The 22,495-nt window shown below is 43.7% G+C and overlaps 1 protein-coding gene across 1 annotated transcript; it reads left to right on the top strand.

The window, feature by feature from the left end:
* The first annotated feature begins 1,355 nt into the window (after positions 1–1,355).
* Positions 1,356–4,750, top strand: LOC143983639 (uncharacterized). The gene is made up of 4 exons (XM_077483568.1): positions 1,356–1,888; positions 1,995–2,157; positions 2,244–2,385; positions 2,677–4,750. Exons 1-4 carry the CDS (start codon positions 1,663–1,665, stop codon positions 3,256–3,258), a joined length of 1,113 nt encoding a protein of 370 aa, XP_077339694.1. The 5' UTR covers positions 1,356–1,662; the 3' UTR covers positions 3,259–4,750.
* Positions 4,751–22,495: the final 17,745 nt, after the last annotated feature.

The following is a 22,495-nucleotide window of genomic DNA, read 5'->3' as shown; positions in this document are numbered from 1 at the left end:
AGGGGCTCCCACCATCCCTGTGCTGTGCTGACTTTCTCCTGGGGCTGCTTATTATGAGGGGCTCCCACCATCCCTGTGCTGTGCTGACTTCCTCCTGGGGCTGTACCTCTGCTGTGCATATTATGAGGGGCTCCCACCATCCCTGTGCTATGCTCATTATGAGGGGCTCCCACCATCCATGTGCTATGCTCATTATGAGGGGCTCCCACCATCCCTGTGCTATGCTGCCTTCCTCCTGGGGCTGCTTACGGTGCAGGTGTCAGTGCTCTCTATCACGGTGCTGGTGTCAGATCACTCTATCACGGTGCAGGTGTCATTGCTGTATGTCACGCTGCTGATGTCAGTGCTCTCTATCACGGTGCTGGTGTCAGATCACTCTATCACGGTGCAGGTGTCATTGCTGTATGTCACGCTGCTGATGTCAGTACTCTCTATCGCGGGGCTGCTGTCAGTGCTGTATATCACGATGCTGGTGTTAGTGCTTTATGTCACGCTGCTGATATCAGTGCTCTCTATCACGGTGCTGGTGTCAGATGACTCTATCACGGTGCAGGTGTCATTGCTGTATGTCACGCTGCTGATGTCAGTACTCTCTATCACGGTGCTGCTGTCAGTGCTGTGTATCACGGTGCTGGTGTTAGTGCTTTATGTCACGCTGCTGATGTCAGTACTCTCTATCACAGTGCTGGTTTCAGATGACTCTATCACGGTGCAGGTGTCATTGCTGTATGTCACGCTGCTGATGTCAGTGCTCTCTATCATGGTGCTGGTGTCAGATGACTCTATCACGGTGCAGGTGTCATTGCTGTATATCACGCTGCTGGTGATCATCTCCTGCACCCTCTTCTTTGCCTACCCTGACCTTCCCTCTCCTCCATTGCCTTCATGCGCTCCACAGTCCTGAATTGTCACAACAATTTCACATATAAAAAAAGAATGCTTGTAGTTGTCAATCCCAGATTCACCTCATACATGTGTTATGTCATTGGCCATGTGGTGGGACTATGTTTGCACAGTTATTAATTATTTTGTGGCTGCAAATTTGACCTGTAGATTTGCAAAGTTCGCCTCCCATTGAAGTCAATGGGGCCCGCCGCGAACGTTACGGTTAGCGAACTATCGGCTGCATTCGCGGTCCGTGTTCGCGAAACATCCCATTGGAAGTTCGTCCATCACTACTATACAGTGACGTCACCTATACTTCACTATGTTTACTATGGGGAATTCTATGTTGGCTGTCCCTCCTCTACACTGAAACCGGCTCTGGGAACCGATCATGTGATTGGACCAGAGCTCACTCAGCTTAGGTCAGTATAGACACTTTTTCTTTACAGGGCATATAGAATAGACTTTTAGGCCCCTTTCACACGGGCGGATAGAATGGTGCTTTTAGCTGCGGATTTTCTTCATTTCTACCGCAGCTAAAAGCACACAATGCTTTCCTATGGCCCCATTCACACACAGCGTTTAGCGGCGATTTCGTTACATGCGGTTCGGTGCGAATAGAAAAAATAGAATTGTATGCGTCCAGGTGCGATGTAGCGCAGCTATAAGCACATAACCGCAGGTAATCGCAGTCTTTTGTGTCAATTGCGGCCAGCAGCGTGAAAGAAGAAAAAAAAAACCCGGAAGCACATCCTATACAGCAGGTGTACCTGGGAAATGACACAGGAAGTTGAGAGGGATGAAAGGGGAGAAGACAGCATGGCGGCAAGAGACATCTCACACGAGGCCATCATCGCACTGGTGCAAGCCCGACCAGAGTTATGGGACTCAGAATGCCCAGGATATGCAGACCGAGTGCTGAAGAGAGCAAAGTGGGAAGAAGTCTACAAATATGTCACACCGAACTGGGACGAGATGTCTGCAACTGAACAGGATAACCGAGGTGAGTGCAAGGTTTGTTGTGTCTATGCAGCAGGGTACACATGCATCCTAGTAAAGATTTTACCCCCTAATGACCAGGCCATTGTATGTTTTTTTATATATTGCAGGAAAGGAGGTTTATACACGTTGGAGGTCCCTGCGCGACCGTTACAAAAAAGAAGTCAACGAAGAGAAGGCTGCGGAGAGAAGCGGAGCACCCTCAACTCGTCGCAGGCCTAACCCCCATGCAGAGGCTTTGTCTTTTTTGAGGCGCACCACTGAGATGCGCACGTAAGTATATCCATTTATTTTACTTAGCGATTTGGCATATTCATGTTCACTTTTTTTTTAAACGTGTAATCTTTATTGTTACCTAGAACTGTGTCAAGTGTCCCTGTGAGAGCAAGCGCAAGGCGCGAAAGTTCGTCGCCATCACCATCAGGAGACGCTGACACCAGTCAAGAAACCACAGAAACAGTGTCATCCCAAGAATATCATCCATCCACTCAAGAACCTGCGGTATGTATTTTAAAAATGTCACAATTTCTGTCCACAAAAGACGTTACATTTTGAAAAGGCAGCTGGTGTTGGCACAAATGTTGTAGAAACAACAACGACTTGTTTTTTGGGCAAGGTGTGACTTGTTCTTCTGGCTTTGGAGGTCTTCAGTGAGATCAGGTTTTTGCAACAAAACAAGTACCTGTGTGTGATCTATTCTAAACAGGTGCTGCAATATTTGTGCAAGCCATCATATGCTGTTCAGTGTGACCTCAGTATCAGATGCATAATCTATATATTATAATATTGCAGGCAAATCCAGATAGGAGAGTCCGGTCTACTACTACCACCCGTCGAACACGTACTCAACAAGAGACACCTTTTGAGGAATATTTCAACCGTATCATTGAAGAAATGAGAAACCAATCACAAAACCAGGCAAAAGATGATGAATTCCTCAACATCTCAGACCCCGATGTTATGTTTTTAAGAATGTTGCTTTGTGTAATCAGGGAGATTCCTGCAGATAAGCGCACTGAGGTCAGGGGTGATATACATGCCTATTTAACGTATATTGTGTCCGCTTGCAAAGAGCAACGCCCATATCCTAAATTTCAGCCATGGGCTATGGGTTTTAATTCACCTAGTGGGTCTTTCAGTAGACCAATGCCCAGTCAGCAGTGCCATGACACATCTGCCATTAACCCTTATGTAGGACCCCCACCACTGTATACATCTTACCCGTCTAATCCTGGTTACCAAAGGATGCATGTGCAGCCACACCCAGTGTCTTCACCCTCATCTTCCCATTCAGGATCACCCATAGATGTTGGCAGTGAACCAAGCCATTCTTCCCTGCGTAACCCTAATTATTCAATATATGAAAACTTATAGTATTCCTATGGCAGTGATATGACGGTTGTATTTTTCTTGTTGTGTAATGTTACTTAATGTTTTACCTACACTACTTTAATGTTTTACCTACACGAACTAATGTTTACAACCAACCCCAGATTCCTCCATGTACACTGAACTGTACGCACAGAAGAATCTCCCACTGTCCCAAGCTTATACATGTTGCTACTTGGCCCCACTTGCTCTCACAATACCTGAACTTTCTGATTGGGTGCTAGCATTGTTTAGGTTGAGAGACTTGGCCCAGTGGGAGATTACCCCATCTACACAGTGGAGTGTACATGGCGACATCTTTTGCACTTTCTCCATCTAGCCAAATATTTCAGAACTGTTTACCGCACTCAGTGCCCATCTTTGGCCCCTTTCACACGGGGCGGATCAGTAATGATCTGCCCCGTGATGATCCGCTCGCTCAGCGGGATTGCTCCGTTGTCCCCGCTGAGCCGGCTGCGGACAGGGCGGTCTCCGCACACTGTGCAGGGACCGCCCTGTCAGCTCTCCACTCTCCTCTATGGTGATCGGACGAGCACGGACTGTCTGTCTGTGTCCATCCGATCGGCTCTGCAGACGGATAGAATAGGTTTTTACTCCGTCTGCAGAATCGGACTGTTGCGGAGGCGGACGATATCGGGTGCCACCGCAATTGTCCGATTCTGTAGACGGAGGGAAATCCAATTTTTCTAGCCATCTGCAGAGCGGATTGGATCTACACGGACAGATGGTACGTGCTCTTCCGATCCCCATAGAAGAGAACAGAGAGCTCACAGGGCACAGTGTGCCGGGACAGCCCTGTCTGCCACCGGCTCAGTGGGGACAATGGAACAATCCCTGCCGACCAAGCGGATCTTCACGGGACGGATCATTACTGATCTGCCCTGTGTGAAAGGGGCCTGACAGCACTTCAGGAATACTGTAACCTTTTTTTTTTTTTACGGGGGGTAGTGGGGGATATTTTGTGGACTCGTTATCTGTTGCACTTGAAATTCAATACTTTAAACTAAAAGGAGATTTTATATATATATATTCCAAAGTAATTAAAAAACATTTTTCTATACTTGCAAGCATTCAATGTTTTTGTAAGGTTTTTCTATTTTTTTTATACACCCTGTGCAGTGCAGGAATACTGTAACCTTTTTTTTTTTGTGGGGTAGTGGGGGATATTTTGTGGACTCGTTATCTGTTGCACTTGAAATTCAATACTTGAAACTAAAAGGAGATTTTATATATATATATTCCAAAGTAATTAAAAAACATTTTTCTATACTTGCAAGCATTCAATGTTTTTGTAAGGTTTTTCTATTTTTTTTATACACCCTGTGCAGTGCAGGAATACTGTAACCTTTTTTTTTTGTGGGGTAGTGGGGGATATTTTGTGGACTCGTTATCTGTTGCACTTGAAATTCAATACTTGAAACTAAAAGGAGATTTTATATATATATATTCCAAAGTAATTAAAAAACATTTTTCTATACTTGCAAGCATTCAATGTTTTTGTAATGTTTTTCAATTTTTTAAATACGCCCTGTGCATTGCAAAAGATAGAAATAAAAACAATTTAAATTGTTGAAAATTGTCGACTACTTTATTTAAGGCAAACGTGAAAACTGACACAAAAACCTGAAATATGTGATGAAAAAAACATGCAACAATGGTTAAAAATTTATACATAGTCCAATTGCCATGGCAGCTGTCCATCTTCACTCAAAAAATAATCAGTGAAATGTTCACGGACTTGTAGGGCCTGATTACTTGGACGAGTGCCAGTAACAGGACCTATGGGTTCCTCATAAACAGGGGTTTCGGTGGCCACGATCTCCTTACCCCTCAAAAAATTGTGGAGAACACAACTCGCTAGAACCACATTGACGGCATGCTCAACTTCCAGATGCATGGCTGTCATCAAAACACGCCATTTGGCAGCGCAAATGCCAAATGCGCACTCCACCATTCTTCGAGCTCTGCTGAGTCTATAGTTAAAAATTCGCCTCCTGGCAGTGAGACCATGCCTGGTATAGGGCCTTAGCAGGTGCGTGGTTAAGGCAAATGCCTCATCTCCCAGCACTACAAGTGGAAGATCTGGTCCAGTAGTACCAGGGAGAGGCCTTGACTGTGGCACCTGAAATTCGCCATGTTGAAAACGCCGCCCCATTATGGAATTTCTGAAAATTCTCGAATCTCCAGAACTCCCATACGCTCCAACATCCACAGCGATGAACTTCATATTTGCATCGCTGAGTCCCAGAAGCACAATAGAAAAGTATTTCTTATAATTGAAAAAGCGGGAACCGGATTTTGGAGGCTTGATGAGCCGGATGTGTTTCCCATCTAATGCCCCAATGCAGTTTGGGAAGTTGGTCTTCTCCCAAAATTCCTCCGCTATTTCCTCCCACAGACTGGATGTTGGCTCCGGCATGACTGATGTTCTCAGTTCTTCCCAGATGACGTAACAGGTATCATGCACAATGGTGGATACGGTGGAAATTCCCATCAGAAATTGATGATGGAGGGAGGTGAAACTGGCACCAGTGGCAAGGTATCTGCAATACAAAATTGATAACAATTCAGAAAATATAAAATATAGTAAAATAAATAAAATTTAAAAAAAAATCAATATACATATGGAGTTCTACATGGTAACAAATAAACATCAGCATCTATATAAGCTGATGACTTTTAACACATTGCAGCCCAAAGATAAATCCCTCGGCTCTGGTAGTAGGTGCTGGCATCCAAACAGGAAGCCTGGTGGTGGGTTGGTCTAGTACAAAATATTATTTGGTGGTACCTTGCTTGTTAATGCAAAACTCTGCCTTTGTGTTCAGAGCTCACCTACATAATGAGAAACTACTGAAATTTGATGATGTTTCCTATTTGCAAAAAATAAAACTGACTGTGCAAGGCACGATAGATAGTTTTCAAGGATAAAAAATAATGGTAATGGGAGTAATGTGCGAAAAATCGCTGTTGTGATATAGGTTAGGTTATAGATTCATCTATATATATATATATATATATATATATATATATATATATATATATATATATATATATATATATATATATATATATATACATATACATATACATACATACATACACACACACTATTGCCAATATTGCCTAAGCCTGCATGTACATGAATTTAAGCATTTGTTCAACATATGGAAAACCTACCTTAACGTAAGTAACAGCCGTTCTTCTGGACTAATGCTTCTTCGCATATTGGTCGTGGTTCTGGTCAGGCGTCCTCTAACAAGTCCCAACAGCTCATCGAAGCATGCCACCGACATCCTGGTGTAATTGTGGAACTTGTCCCCATGAGTCCTCAGCTCACCGAACATGAGGGCAAAGTAGCCGATCGATAGGCGCTGAGACGTTAGGGGATGGACCCAGTAACGACGAGGACGTCGCCTACTCTGGATCGCTCTTCTTCTCTTCATCCTCATCATCAGCAAAATGAGCATTGCAAGCAAACTACCCATATTTGCATTCATTTTTCAAAAAAACTGGCACAAAACTCAGCACTCCTCTCCACTCCTGCAAAACTCCAACACACACTCAGCCAGAGAACAAAGAAACAGGTTTAAATATAGAGGACTGCAATGCATCATGGGTACATTCCAGGGAACAAAAACATAAATAAATAAAAGGGTTGCTATGGGAATAAAAACTGCAGTTAAACGCAACCGCATAAAAACGCATGTAAACGCATGTAAACGCTGGTAAACGCACTGTGCAAACGCAGCTGATCGCTGTGCCTGGAGCCTTGAATTTTGTAGAAAAAAATAAACATGATTCCTGCGGCAGAACAGCCGCCCGTGTGAAAGGGGCCTTAATGGGGGTGGGAGCAGGTTTAACCACTTAAGCCCCGGACCATTTGGCTGGCCAATGACCAGACCACTTTTTGCGATTTGGCACCGCATCGCTTTAACTGACAATTGTGCGGTCGTGTGACGTGGCTCCCAAACAAAATTGACATCCTTCATCATTTTTCCCACAAATAGAGCTTTCTTTTGGTGGTATTTGATCAACTCTGCGGTTTTTATTTTTTGCGATATAAACAAAAAAAATAAAGATTTTGAAAAAACACATTATTTTTACCTTTTTGCTATAATAAATATCCCCTAAAAAATATATAAAAAAACTTTTTTTTCTTCAGTTTAGGCTGATACATATTCTTCTACATATTTTTGGTAAAAAAAAAAAGCACAATAAGCGTAAATTGATTGGTTTGCGCAAAAGTTATAGCGTTTACAAAATAGGGGATAGTTTTATGGCATTTTTATTAATAGTTTTTTTTTTTTACTAGTAATGGCGGCGATCAGCGATTTTTATCATGGCTGCGACATTATGGCAGACACGTCAGACAATTTTGACACATTTTTTGGACCATTGGCATTATCACAGTGATCAGTGTGATTAAAATTGCATTGATTACTGTAAAAATGTCACTGGCAATGAAGGAGTTGACACTAGGGGGACGAGAAGGAGTTAATATGTATCCTAGGGAGTCTTCTAACTGAAGGAGGGATGGGACTGTGCAGGGAAACTTACAGATTGCTGTTCATACACTGTATGAACAAACGATCTGTCAGTTCACTGCTCTGTCTGAAAACTGTGAGTTTACACACAGCTCCCGGTTCTCCGTGTGTCCCGAGCGATCGGGGAGTGAGTGGGGGCGCACGCACATGCGAGCACCCCCTAGTGGCCGTTTATGCTACCGACGTAGCATAACACCGATTTGCGCAGCCGAGCCATGCTGCCGCAGTGCAGCTACGGCGGCTGGTCGGCATGTGGTTAAAGTTTTTTTAAATGTTTACAATTTTTATTTTATTTTTTTAAATAAAAATGTATGAAGGTAAAAAAACGTCAACCTTTACAACCACTTTAAATATAGTTAAGATTTGTCTGGACTTCCACTCTTCCACTTTAATACTCTAGGACTAATTTGGTCAGAAACCAGCTTACCTTATTTGTGGAAGGAATCAAGAACCCCTGGAGAAAACTCAACAATAGTGACCTCCGCATACAAGTTATTAGTAAAAGCAATGGTTATATGCAAAGTGAAGAAACCGAAAGCAAACAATAATAAATCCTTGTACATCCGACACATCGGAAGACAGTAAATCAAACTGTGTTACATTCCATTCAGTGGTAAATCAATCATCGTGAATGCTGCTGAAAATCAACCCGGCGTATCAGACTACTTTTTTTTTTAATTAAATAACCAAAATTTGCCAGGGCTAAATTAGGAAATATCAGCTACACCCAAAGGAACAATAATTAAGTAGCTGCACGTGCCAGACAAGATGGCTTGCTAGTCTGGACCTGCTCAGAGATTTGCTGGCAGCTTTAGGATGTCCTCTTTTGGAGTTGGTGTGTCTAAACTGATTATTAATAATGAAATCATGTTTTAAATATACTTGGTTCATTAACAGCTAAAAAACAAAATTTATGCATTTTAACGTTTGTGCAAAAAGGCCTTAAAGTGAACTGTGCCTATAATATGCACACTAAAGTTTTTACATATTCGGGACAGGCAGAAGGAGAATATTAAAACAAGCCCTCATTCATCTCATTATATCATTTTATCATTTATTGTATCTAGAAGCATAGTAAAGAAATTAGTCAAAGTTCTTAGAAAGGGCATTTGGGTGAATTAACAAAGCTTGGCCAAAAGACATGTGTTAGGAGCCTCAATCACGCGGGCATACTGATCTGTACCCATGTGCCAAGGACCATATTTATTCCTGTGGGATGCACAGGTTTTTCTTGTATCCACATGCAGCCAGTCCCATGACTATTGGGATGCATGGACAGGATGCTGGTACCAATTTGACAGTTGCACAGTTGAAACGTGCATAGGAATCTGGTGGGAAACTCAAGCAGTGAATGCTGGTGGCAGGGGAGCGCGTTGCATACTTACCTGTGATAATGAAGGTCCTGCATTTTGTAGGCATCTGGAGAAATCTTTACTGCAGTGCTGCCTGTTCTTTTCCTGTCTCTGAACTTCCAGAACTGCAGAACTGCAGTACAGCTGGTCCAATGGGGACCTAACCCTTCCTTCCACCTTCGATTCCCTTTTAATCAATGAAAGAGTCTACCCACTACCAGTCTACCCAGAGGACACGGGAGCACTCTTTACGTCTAGAGGAAAAGAGATTTCATCTTCAAAAACAGAAAGGTTGTGGAATAGACTCCCGCCAGAGGTGGTTCTAGCCAGCTCAGTAGATCGCTTTAAGAAAGACCTGGATACTTTCCTGAATGTACATAATATAACTGGGTACTAACATTTATAGGTAAAGTTGATCTGGGGAAAATCCCATTGCCTCTTGAGGGATCAGGAAGGAATTTTTTTCCCCTGCTGTAGCAAATTGCTGCATGCTCTGCTGGTTTTTTTTTTGCCTTCCTCTGGATCAACTGTGGGTATAAAATTGGGTATATTGGATTGTACAATATTTTTTATTTTATTTATTTATTGTTTTTAAGGTTGAACTAGATGGACTTGTGTCTTTTTTTAACCTGACTAAAGCTGGCCATACACCTATAGATTATCTGCAGATTTTCTATGGTTAGATGGAAAAAGTGGGAGATTCCTCCATCCACACAGTTTAGTGAACATGGAGAAATCTGTTGCACTTTTTCCATCTAACCATAGAAAATCTGCAGATAATCTATAGGTGTATGGCCAGCTTTACTATGTAACTGTGTAAAGAACTTTTCTCAATAGGAAGGAGGGGGTGTGTCCCCATTGCACCATCTATACCGCTGTTCTGCCAGAAGACCCTAAGCTATTAACTAGTTCAGGACCAGAAGTTCAGAGATAGGAAGAAGACAGGCATCCCCTCAGTTAAGATTTCTCCAGGATCCAACTGCCTACACAAAATAGGGCATCTTTCATTACAGATAAGCAATGTGATTTAAGCTATGGATTTTTTTTTAGCTACTTTTTTTGCTTTACATTGTATGAAAACCCAGTCAATAAAATACATATGTTTTAATATGGTAATGTAGCTAGTATATTAGGTAATCACAATTAATTTGATTTTTTTCTATAATGTTGAAGATGTTTTGTTCCTTTTTTTAGAACTGAGAAAGTTACTTGGATAAGTCCAGGAGTACATGACTAAGTACTACAAGCTATATGACCTGAATAAATAAGCCTTTTTAGAAACACGTTAAAGCGGTAGTAAAAACAAAATGGGCATCAGTAAGTTTAGGCCATGATGTGCTAGCAGGGCCGGTGCTACCACTAGGCGGATTAGGCAACCGCCTAGGGCGCACTGCTGCCTAGGGCGCCTGGCCGCTGGCTTTTTTATTCCCGCACTGTCCTCCATAGAGTCATATCAAGCAGCCCTGACTCTCCGCCCTTATGTTCCCAGTCCAGACAGTAATCCCCCCTCTGCTCTTCTATCAGCCAGCGCAGCGAGTGTCATATGTCCAGCAATCCCCAGGGCGCTCTCTGACGTGTGACGTTGGGGAGATGTGGGGGCGGCCGGGCATCCATTGCTACATGCCAGTGAAAAGCGAGGGGCTGGCCGAGGGCAGATAAGCCAGAGAGCCCGGGACTTTGGAGAAGAGCTCCACCGTGGCACCGCCTCCTCTTTGACCTCGCCCCCTGACCCCGCCTCCCCCAGGCGCAGCGTACCCCATGCTTCCCGAGCATGGACTGTTCCAAATTCCTCTCCACTCTCTGATGTGAGGCACGAATCTGGAGGACAGTCTCGCCGCTCACTAGGGGCACAGAGCTGTCACAGACGAGGGGCAGGAGGCACAGGCTGCTGCGGGAGCCACTGGAACTGGACGGATAAAAGCAGGAGACTGGTATCATGTTATGGAAGGTACTGTCTGTCATCATACACACCTGCAGACAAAGACTGTGACAGAGGTGGAACTGCAGGAGCAGGGCTAGGGGTCTCTCATCTCCCCCCAACTCCCCCTCCCTCTCTCTAAGCCCCCCTTCCCCTCTCTCAGCCCCCCTCCCTTCTCTCTCAGCCCTTCCCCTCTCTCTCAGCCCTCCCCCTCTCTCTCAGCCCCCCTCCATTCTCTCTCAGCGCCCCTCCCCCTTCTCTCTCAGCCCTCCCCTTCTCTCTCAGCCCTCCCCCTCTCTCTCAGCCCCCCTCCATTCTCTCTCAGCGCCCCCTCCCCCTTCTCTCTCAGCCCTCCCCCTCTCTCTCAGCCCTCCCCCTCTCTCTCAGCCCTCCTTCCTCTCTCAGCCCTCCCCCCTCTCTCTCAGCCCTCCCCCCTCTCTCTCAGCCCTCCCCCTCTCTCAGCCCCATCCCTTCTCTCTCAGCTCCCCCTATCTCCAAGCCCCCTACCCCTCTCTCAACCCTCCCCCCTCACTCTCAGCCCCCCTCCCTTCTCTCTCAGCTCCCCCTCTCTCTCAGCCCTCCCCCTCTCTCAGCCCCCCCTCTCTCCAAGTCCCCCTCCCTCTCTCAGCCCTCCCCACTCTCTCAGCGCCCCCTCCCCCTTCTCTCTCAGCCCTCCCCCTCTCTCTCAGCCCTCCCCCTCTCTCTCAGCCCTCCTTCCTCTCTCAGCCCTCCCCCCTCTCTCTCAGCCCTCCCCCTCTCTCTCAGCCCTCCCCCTCTCTCAGCCCCATCCCTTCTCTCTCAGCTCCCCCTATCTCCAAGCCCCCTACCCCTCTCTCAACCCTCCCCCCTCACTCTCAGCCCCCCTCCCTTCTCTCTCAGCTCCCCCTCTCTCTTAGCCCTCCCCCTCTCTCAGCCCCCCCTCTCTCCAAGTCCCCCTCCCTCTCTCAGCCCTCCCCACTCTCTCAGCCCACCTCCCTTCTCTCTCAGCTCCCCCTCTCTCCAAGCCCCCCCCTCTCCCAGCCCCCCTCGCCTTCAGCCCCCCTCCCTTCTCTCACAGCTCCCTCTTTCTCCAAGCCCCCCTCCCTTCTCTCTCTGCCCCCTCCCTACTCTCTCAGCCCCCCTTTCTCCAAGCCCCCTCCCTTCTCTCTCAGCCCCCCTCTCTCCAAGCCCCCTCCCTTCTCTCTTAGCCCCCCTCTCTCCAAGCCCCCCTCCCTTCTCTCTCAGCCCCCTTCTCTCCAAGCCTCCCTTTCTCTAAGCCCCCCTCCCCTCTCTCTAAGTCCCCCTCCCTTCTTTCTCATCCCCCTCTCTCTCAGCCCCTCCCCTCTCAGTCCTCCCCTCCTCTTAGCCCTCCTCCCTCGATCAGCCCCTCCTTCTCTCTCAGCCACCCCCTCTCTTAGCCATCCTTATACTCTCAGCCCCCCTCTCTCTCTCAGCCATCCCCCCTCTCTCAGCCCTCCCTATTCTCTCAGTCCCCACTCCCTAAGCCCCCCCCTTCTCTCCTAGCCCTCCTTTTTCTCTCAGCCCCACTTTCTCTAAGCCCCCTCTCTTTTCTCTCAGACCTCCCTATTCTCTCATCCCCCCATTCTCTATCAGCCCCCCTCTCAGCCCCCACTCTCTTAACCCCCCCTCTCTCTGAGCCCACTCGTCACTCTCAGCCCACCCATCTCTCTACCCCCCTCTTTCGCCCTTCCTCAATTCTTAGCCAGCACTTCCTCTCTCAGCCCCCACTATCTCAACCCCCCTTCTCTCACAGCATCCCTCTCTCTCAGCCCTCCCTCCTATCCCCCTCTCTTTCAGCCCCCTCTCAGTCCCCCTCTCTCCCCTCCCCAAGTCACATGTGTTACAGGGTCACGGGCGGAACCAAAGTGGGGGGGGGGGGCGGCAAAATGAGATTTCGCCTAGGGTGTCAAAAATTCTTGCACCAGCCCTGTGTGCTAGTATGCATTGCATACTAGTACAATATGACAGACTTACCTGAAAATGAAGCCCTCCAGTGGCGCGCTGTCACTTCTGAAGGTGCTTTCATCTTCACCTGTTCTTCTTTCTGGGTTCATTGGCTTTGCCAATTTAAAACAGTTTATTGATTTTAATTACTTTTTATTACTCTGTATTCCAAAGGCTGTTTTTTTTATTATGAACATGTGACCAGCATCAGATGACTCAAACCTCTTAATCCTCTTGTATTTTATTGTATTGTAGCTGTATTGTCTCCTTTTATATTATAAAGCGCTGTGGAAATTGTTGGCGCTATAAAAATCCTGAATAATAATAATAATAATAATAATAATAATAGAAGCTCCTCCTGCTTATGTTTCCCTGCAGGCAGGCTGGGAAAGATATGGGTCATGTGGCATCTGTATATCAATTAGGAAAAAGGTATTGTTTTCATTTTTTGTTTTTATTACAATAAATAATTACAGTGCCCTCATCACACAGAAAGAGAAGGGCCAATGTAAATGAACAAGTGTTTGTTATTATCACTTTAACAAATTATAGTTCAGTTTAAGATATTGAGGGTTTATTTAAACACATCACATTCCTGACTTTTAGTTAAATTGCCATTTTCCTTTATTTTTAAGAATTGCTGTAGCCTTATTGGTATAAGGAGAATTTTGTGACATAGCTGAAATATTTTTTATACATGTTTAATGTATCAGTACGGGACATCTGCTGTCTTCCCAACCCCCGGATGGTCACCCTCACCCTAGGAGACTGGGAAATGGATGACATTTTTCTTCCTGCATTAGGGACCTCAAAGGCAATTGTAGGATATTTATAGGCAGCAAGTGACCTGCAGTGTTATTTTATCCCCAGTAACTGCAGCTGCAGCCAGACATGCTGTCTTTATCATCTTCATTCTTAAGTTTAATAAAACTTTTGCAAGCAGTTATCCACTGATGTTCTAGAACATCTGGAGTTCTTTGCTGATAACACCTTGTTGAACCCTCAATTATCACACATTCTGGGATTTGTGATACAACTAGAGACAGTTCATCAAAAAAAAAAAAAAAAAAAAACCCTTATCCTTTCAAGTGACTATTATGAAGAGCTGTCAGATCACACTGAAAAGAAAGCCTGCAGCACCGAGTCAGATTTGCAAACTGTTTACTAAAAGCCCTTTTTCTTTTTAAACATTGCTTTTTAACTTTTATTTCTTGCAGCAAATTGTTCAAAATTGTAAAAAAAAAAAAAACTTTTGCAGAAATTCTACAGAATGCATGTTTGATCTTAAAATGTGCAACTATGAATAGAATATGTAGTCATGGATTTTGTGTGGACAAATAGAAAAGAAACTTAAATACTATAAAAACAACTTTATTATATACGTACCATTAAAAATCGATTACACAAAACTAAAAATTATTCTGCGCATAGGGGTTCACAACATGCAAGTCGTGAAGTTTCACTTTAATGTTTGAAGATCACTGCTTTATTTTTGGAGTTTTTGGACCCTTTATCAATACCCATTATTTGTTTCATTCAGAGTGTGAAGCTATCACTATGGTATATTGATTTATGTTGCGGATCCACTATGTATATACACTATATTACCAAAAGTATTGGGACACCTGCCTTTACACGCACATGAAATTTAATGGCATCCCAGTCTTATGCTGGCCATACACTATACGAAAAATCAGGTGAACCCAATTTCGAAAAACACTTGTTCGTGAGCGCAAACGATCCTGCCATCATGTAATGTCTGATAAATCGTTCAGTGGACATAAATAAATACATTTTATGTTCTTTTTTTACATATACCTAGTGCAGACAGGTCGGACAGGAAATACATTAACCTTTCAATTTTGTTTGGCAGAAAATTTCCAAATTGGTCCTTCCTTTTTTTTGGCTCAAAAACGTCTAAACGATTATCAATTTTGTGTCCATTAACTGGACGAAAAAACGAACGAACGGTCTAATGACCGAAGTGTATGGCCAGTCTTAGTCTGTAGGGTTCAATATTGAGTTTGCCCCACCCTTTGGAGCTATAACAGCGTCAACTCTTCTGAGAAGGCTGTCCACAAGGTTTAGGAGTGTGTCTATGGGAATGTTTGACCATTCTTCCAGAAGTGTATTTGTGAGGTCCGGCACTGATGTTGAACGAGAAGGCCTTCCTGGAGGTCTCTGCTCTAATCAAAGGTTGAGGTCAGGACTTTGTGCAAGCCAGTCAAGTTTCTCCACCCAAACTTGCTCATTCATGTCTTTATGGACCTTACTTTGTGCACTGGTCTGAATCATTTGATGGAGGGGGGATTATGGTGTGGGTTTTTTTTTTTTTACAGGGGTTGGGCTTGGCCTCTTAGTTCCAGTAAAGGGAACTCTTAAGGCATCAGCATACCAAGACGCTTTGGACAGATTCATTCTTCCTCTCAACTTTGTGGGAACAGTTTGGGGATGTCTCCTTGCTGTTCCAACATGACTGTGCAGCAGTTCACAAAGCAAGGTCCCTAAAGACATGGATGAGTGAGTTTGGGGTGGAGGAACTTGACTGGCCTGCACAGAGTCCTGACCTCAATCCGATAGAACATCTTTGGGATGAATTAGAGCAGAGACTGTGAGCCAAGCCTTCTCGTCCAACATCAGTGCCTGACCGCATAGACACACTCCTAAACCTAGTGGACAGCCTTCCTAGAAGAGTTGAAGCTGTTATAGCTGCAAAATGTGGGGCAACTCAATATTGAACCCTACGGACTAAGCCTGGGATGCCTTTAAAATTCATGTATGTGTAAAGGCAGGTGTCCCAATACCTTTGGTAATATAGTTTATATTAAGTGTATAGTTATGGATTAGCCCTGTACTATATGAGAGATCTTTGTAAGCTTCATAATGTTCATTCCCCTATGACAGGTACTCTGCAAAAGGGCTGACTGACTACTCTTGCCCTTTCCACCCCGTGCCTTATCCATAGAAGTTGTACCATCAGTTCCAGCAATTTTTTTCATTGTACTGGGATCTGGTGCCTTTTTGATGCATTTTTGAGCATTCCAGTGCATTTTGGTGTGATTTTGATGCGTTTTAATGCGTTCGAGTACAGTCCAGTGTAGGGAAAATGCAGCATGTTCTACTTTTTTTTATTCTGGAACTGAAAAGCCCTGGAACTGACTGCACTGATGTGAACTATGCCATTTGAAACCATATAACCTACTTTCCATGCATTTTTTTATGCCGCAAAAAACACACTGGACTGCATGTGGTGTGCATGTGGTGTGAACTGGCCCCTAGAAAACAATTACAGGACAATGTCATGTAAGACGGGGCAATGCCATGTGGATATACAGTGGTGTGAAAAAGTGTTTGCCCCCTTCCTCATTTCCTGTTCCTTTGCATGTTTGTCACACTTAAGTGTTTCGGAACATCAAATCAATTTAAACAATAGTCAAGGACAACACAAGTAAACACAAAATGCAATTTGTAAATTAAGGTGTTTATTATTAAAGGTGAAAAAAAATCCAAACCATCATGGCCCTGTGTGAAAAAGTGATTGCCCCCCTTGTTAAAACATACTATAACTGTGGTTGTCCACACCTGAGTTCAATTTCTATAGCCACACCCAGGCCTGATTATTGCCACACCTGTTCACAATCAAGGCATCACTTAAATAGGAGCTGCTTGACACAGTAAGGTCCACCAGAAGATCCTTAAAAGCTACACATCATGCCGAGACCCAAAGAAATTCAGGAACAATTGAGAAAGAAAGTAATTGAGATCTATCAGTCTGGAAAGGGTTATAAAGCCATTTCCAAAGCTTTGGGAATCCAGCGAACCACAGTGAGAGCCATTATCCACAAATGGCGAAGACATGGAACAGTGGTGAACCTTCCCAGGAGTGGCCGGCCGCCCAAAATTACCCCAAGAGCGCAGCGACGACTCATCCAAGAGGTCACAAAAGACCCCACAACAACGTCCAAGGAACTGCAGGCCTCACTTGCCTCAGTTAAGGTCAGCGTTCATGCCTCTACCATCAGGAAAAGACTGGGCAAAAATGGCCTGCATGGCAGAGTTCCAAGGAGAAAACCACTGCTCAGCAAAAAGAACATCATAGCTCGTCTCAATTTCTCCACAACACATCTTGATGATCCCCAAGACTTTTGGGACAACATTCTGTGGACCGATGAGACAAAAGTGGAACTCTTTGGAAGGTGTGTGTCCAAGTATATCTGGCGTAGAAGGAACACTGCATTTCATAAAAAGAACATTATACCAACAGTAAAATATGGTGGTGGTAGTGTGATGGTCTGGGGCTGTTTTGCTGCTTCAGGACCTGGAAGACTTGCTGTGATAAAAGGAACTATGAATTCTGCTGTCTACCAAGAGATCCTGAAGGAGAATGTCCGACCATCTGTTTGTGTACTCAAGCTGAAACGAACTTGGGTTCTGCAGCAGGACAATGATCCTAAACACACCAGCAAGTCCACCACCGAATGGCTGAAGAAAAACAAAATGAAGACTTTGGAGTGGCCTAGCCAAAGTCCTGACCTGAATCCTATTGAGATGTTGTGGTATGACCTTAAAAAGGCCGTTCATGCTCGAAAACCCTCTAATGTAACTGAATTAGGACAATTCTGCAAAGATGAGTGGGCCAAAATTCCTCCAGGACGCTGTAAAAGCCTCATTGCACGTTATCGCAAACGCTTGGTTGCAGTTGTTGCTGCTAAGGGTGGCCCAACCAGTTATTAGGTTTAGGGGGCAATCACTTTTTCACACAGGGCCATGATGGTTTGGATTTTTTTTCACCTTTAATAATAAACACCTTCATTTACAAATTGCATTTTGTGTTTACTTGTGTTGTCCTTGACTATTGTTTAAATTGGTTTGATGTTCCGAAACACTTAAGTGTGACAAACATGCAAAGGAACAGGAAATGAGGAAGGGGGCAAACACTTTTTCACACCACTGTATATCATGAACTATGACTGTTACTCTAAAGTTTTCCTATAAGTTTTGATCTGATTTGTACATTTTGATATTACTTTGATATTATGTGATGAACATATCTAGTACACACAATTACAGGAGTTCCTTACAATGGCTTCCTGAATTTCAAACAGTAAAAAGGGCATCCCTGTTGCACATCTGTTTCAAAGTAATCAATCACCAGATAAGCTATCTGGAAATTACATTTGGTTGCAGCCTAGTGCACACAGGCCGAATATCGGCTGGTATCGACCAGTTCAACAAAAAACGGGCATGCTGCAAAACCAGCATCCAATCAGCATCCCATCAGCGCCAGCAGCCAATGTCTGTGGGTGCTGACCAGCGTATTCTGGCGGGGGAGGCAGTCTCCCTGTCAGAACCCAATAGCTCAGCAGGGAGATCGCTATATTAACATTGCATAGTTAGTACAATGAGCTTCTCCCGAGCTCTTCAGGTCGTTTTTTTTGTTCAACCCAAAACAAACTAATACTGTGTACCTAGCATTAGGACACGTGTCAAAGGACTTTGAGCTTGTGTTGATGGCATCAATTTGATGGCAGGTTAAGGGGTTTCTGAGGTTATTAGGTATTGATTGACAGGTACATACTTTTAGAGGAAGATATCATTTTGCCCCTGTACAAATCATTAGTAAGACCGCATCTGGAATATGTTCAGTTTTGGGCACTAGTTCTCAAAAAGGATATTGGGGAACTGGAAAAAGTGCAGAGAAGGGCAACCAAACTAAGAGACATAGAGGAGCTCAGCTATGAGGAAAGATTAGAGGAACTGAATTTATTCACTCTTGAGAAGAGGAAATTAGGGGGATATGATCAACATGTATAAGTAATACATAGGTTAATTATAGGTAAAGTTTATTTGTTTTAAAGGTGTAATTTTATTGTACACAAACAAGTACACACAAACATAAATACTAATAGTGGAGCAAATAGTGCTCAATCAGCAATAGGTTGCATCTACAATATATCCAGTTAATATACATATCTCAATATAGAAGTTACGATTTTACATCCGTAACTCAAGTGAGAAATAAATATACAGCATCCTGATATTCAGTTCAAAAAAGAGGAAAAATAAGAGAGGATGTGGTCTGAATTTGCATTCCTATCCTATGAATTAAGTAGTAGGCGGTATAGTACAATTTGAATTGACCCATGAGTCCTAGATTGTATTAAACTTTCGAGGGCATCCCCTGACCTCATGTGCCAATTTGTATAGTGGGAGTGCTTGGTTAATGTTGGTAAGCTACAAAGTTATAGTGGGTGAGGACTGTGACTTCCAGTGCATAGTTATGGATTTCTTCACATAAAAAAAGACTATACGTAAAAAGGTTTCTACATTTTTAGATAGACATTCATCATCAATGTAGCCCAGTAGGGATCTCAAGGGGTTGCAAATGTTGGGTATTTGAGTAATTGAACTAATAAAGGCAGTAATTTCTGACCAAAATCTCCTAATTGGTGGATAACCTCACAACTTATGGTCAAATGTGTCATCAGCCGTGTTACATCTAGAACAGGTTGCAAAGGACAGTCTATTCAAGTGATAGAGTAAACAGGGAGTATAGTAGGACCTGAATAATAATTTGGTTTGTATGACCTTGTCTTGACAAGAGATAGCCCATAGTATTCCCCCTTTTCTGTAGTTTTTCCTGCCATCTAAAAAATATATATTTTTATTTGAAGATTTACAACTGTCAAATCAAATGTTGGCTTGATAAGAAATAGAACAAGACAAATCCAACAATCGTAAGTAGAATTTGTCATGGATGTATAAACAGAAGACAAGTATTATAGAAACAGAGGGTTATTTATGAAAGGCAAACCCATGTTGCACTGCAATGCAAACTACAAGTGCAAAGTGCACGTGGAGGTGCAGTTGCTGTAGATCTGAGGGGGACATGCAAGGACAATAAAAAACAGCATTTAGCTTGCACGTGATTGGATGATAAAATCAGCAGAGCTTCCACTCACACTATTACTGAGAAAATGTAGCAATATCTTTTTGGTAACATGTCTTGGAAACAAACAACGAGAATAGCAAACATTATCCTAAGTAGATAAAAGTAAGAACATACAGGGTTGCAGGTGGGGGTTTAGGGGAAATGGGAGGGAACCCAACTATCAGCCTGAAACAACTTCTAAAAATAGTATCTCAAAATGAAACTTCATCAAAAAGGGAAAGTTCCACTCTTCCTCCTCCTCCCCACCTCCTCCTTCAGTTTTGGCACTTCATTTTTTTTGGGGGGGGGGAGCGGGTACCTGTTTCTGACAGGTACCCACTCCCCCACTTCCAATCAGATCACCACGGTGATCTGAGCGGAAGTTCGGCCCCCCCTCCTCCCCCAGGTCCCAGAAAGCTGTGGGACTAATCAAATAGCGCAGCATGGCTCCCGCATGTGCAGTGAGCAGCTGTCACTGCCAACTGCCCACAGTTAGTATGCCAGCCCTGGGGACTAGAGTTGCCACCTGTTCGGGATTCACCCGGGCAGTCTGGGTTTTGAATCATGTTTCTGGCTTTCAGGACTGAAAGCCAGACACATTATTCAGACAGGAGTGTGACTTGGAAAAGAGCTTGACAGGAGGGTGAGGGGGCACTATGTGCGCTGCATTACTAGTGCCCAAAAAAATATTGTGTGCTGCTAAAGTGTTATGCCCCATACACACGGTAGGACATTCCGACCACAAAATCCGTCAGATTTTTTATGACGGATTTTGGCCGAAACTTGTCTTGCATACACATGGTCGCACAAAGTTGTCGGAAAATCTGATCATCGGAACGAGGTGACTTAAAACAAGTACGACAGGACTACGTAGAGGCCAGTAGCTAATAGCTTTCTTCTCCAAATTTTTTCTGAGCATGTGTGGCACTTTGTGCGTCGGAATTCTCGGCACACGATTGGAAAAAATCCAATTGGATTTTGTTGTCAGAAAATTTTAGTTAGGGGGAAAGCACTGCGCTATAGTTTGGTATATGTAAAAAAAGGCCTCAACAGCCAAGACAGCAGCCAACACCAAAAACAAACAAAGTTCAGCAAATGAAATAATAAAGATAGTGTAGCGCTTCAATAATAATAAATGTGATCAACATAAATTATAAAAATAATAATATGACAGAGATCGTATAAATATAAATGCCTAGAGAAAAAAAGTCCAACATTGGGCGCACATTCCACAATGTAGCTGGCACGGGGGTGACCGAACCGTCACAGAAGAGGAAGAAAATGCACTAGGCGAATGTATTCATGTGAATCTGCTTGACTGTAAACATCAGGAAAAAGTAGATAAATACTTCTTACCAACTCAGTTGGACTCACACAGTCGTATGACAGTTGAGTCTAGAAGGCTTGAGGTCACAATCTGGGACCAAGGAGTATAAGGAGGGAGGTCTGTTGAGCTGATGGAGGAGCTCCAAACGGTTATAGGCCCAATGATGGATCCTTTCAGATGGAACGTCAAGGTTGTTTGTAGTCAAGCTCAGACACGGCCCGTTGTACTGATACTCCAATCTCCCCCAAATGGGGAGGGGGATATTGTGGAGGTTTAAGCCAAAGAAACGGAAAAAAGGAAAAAGAAAAAAAGGCTCCACATGGTGCGGGTCAGACGGTATAAAAATGTTGGTTTATTAAAGTCAAAAGATAATTAATGACTTTGTGATCACATAAAAAATGAAATAGAATTAAAAGCAATGTAGGGTGCCAACAGCTCGCCCAACGCGTTTCGACACATATGTCTTCGACAGGGGCTTTGTGACTTTGTGATTTTATGTGATCACAAAGTCATTAATTATCTTTTGACTTTAATAAACCAACATTTTTATACCGTCTGACCCGCACCATGTGGAGCCTTTTTTTCTTTTTCCTTTTTTTCCGTTTCTTTGGCTTAAACCTCCACAATATCCCCCTCCCCATTTGGGGGAGATTGGAGTATCAGTACAACGGGCCGTGTCTGAGCTTGACTACAAACAACCTTGACGTTCCATCTGAAAGGATCCATCATTGGGCCTATAACCGTTTGGAGCTCCTCCATCAGCTCAACAGACCTCCCTCCTTATACTCCTTGGTCCCAGATTGTGACCTCAAGCCTTCTAGACTCAACTGTCATACGACTGTGTGAGTCCAACTGAGTTGGTAAGAAGTATTTATCTACTTTTTCCTGATGTTTACAGTCAAGCAGATTCACATGAATACATTCGCCTAGTGCATTTTCTTCCTCTTCTGTGACGGTTCGGTCACCCCCGTGCCAGCTACATTGTGGAATGTGCGCCCAATGTTGGACTTTTTTTCTCTAGGCATTTATATTTATACGATCTCTGTCATATTATTATTTTTATAATTTATGTTGATCACATTTATTATTATTGAAGCGCTACACTATCTTTATTATGTCAGAAAATTTTAGTTCCAGCTCTCAAACTTTTTCAGTTGGAAATTCCGACAGAAAAAAACTGATAGAGCCCACACACTATCGGAT

Source organism: Lithobates pipiens, unplaced genomic scaffold (assembly GCF_037356315.1).
Source record: "Lithobates pipiens isolate NorthernLeopardFrog02 unplaced genomic scaffold, aLitPip1_a1.2 Scaffold_16, whole genome shotgun sequence".
Lineage (NCBI taxonomy): Eukaryota > Metazoa > Chordata > Amphibia > Anura > Ranidae > Lithobates > Lithobates pipiens.
Note: the sequence above shows the minus strand (reverse complement) of the source record. Positions and strands in the feature narration are given on the sequence as shown.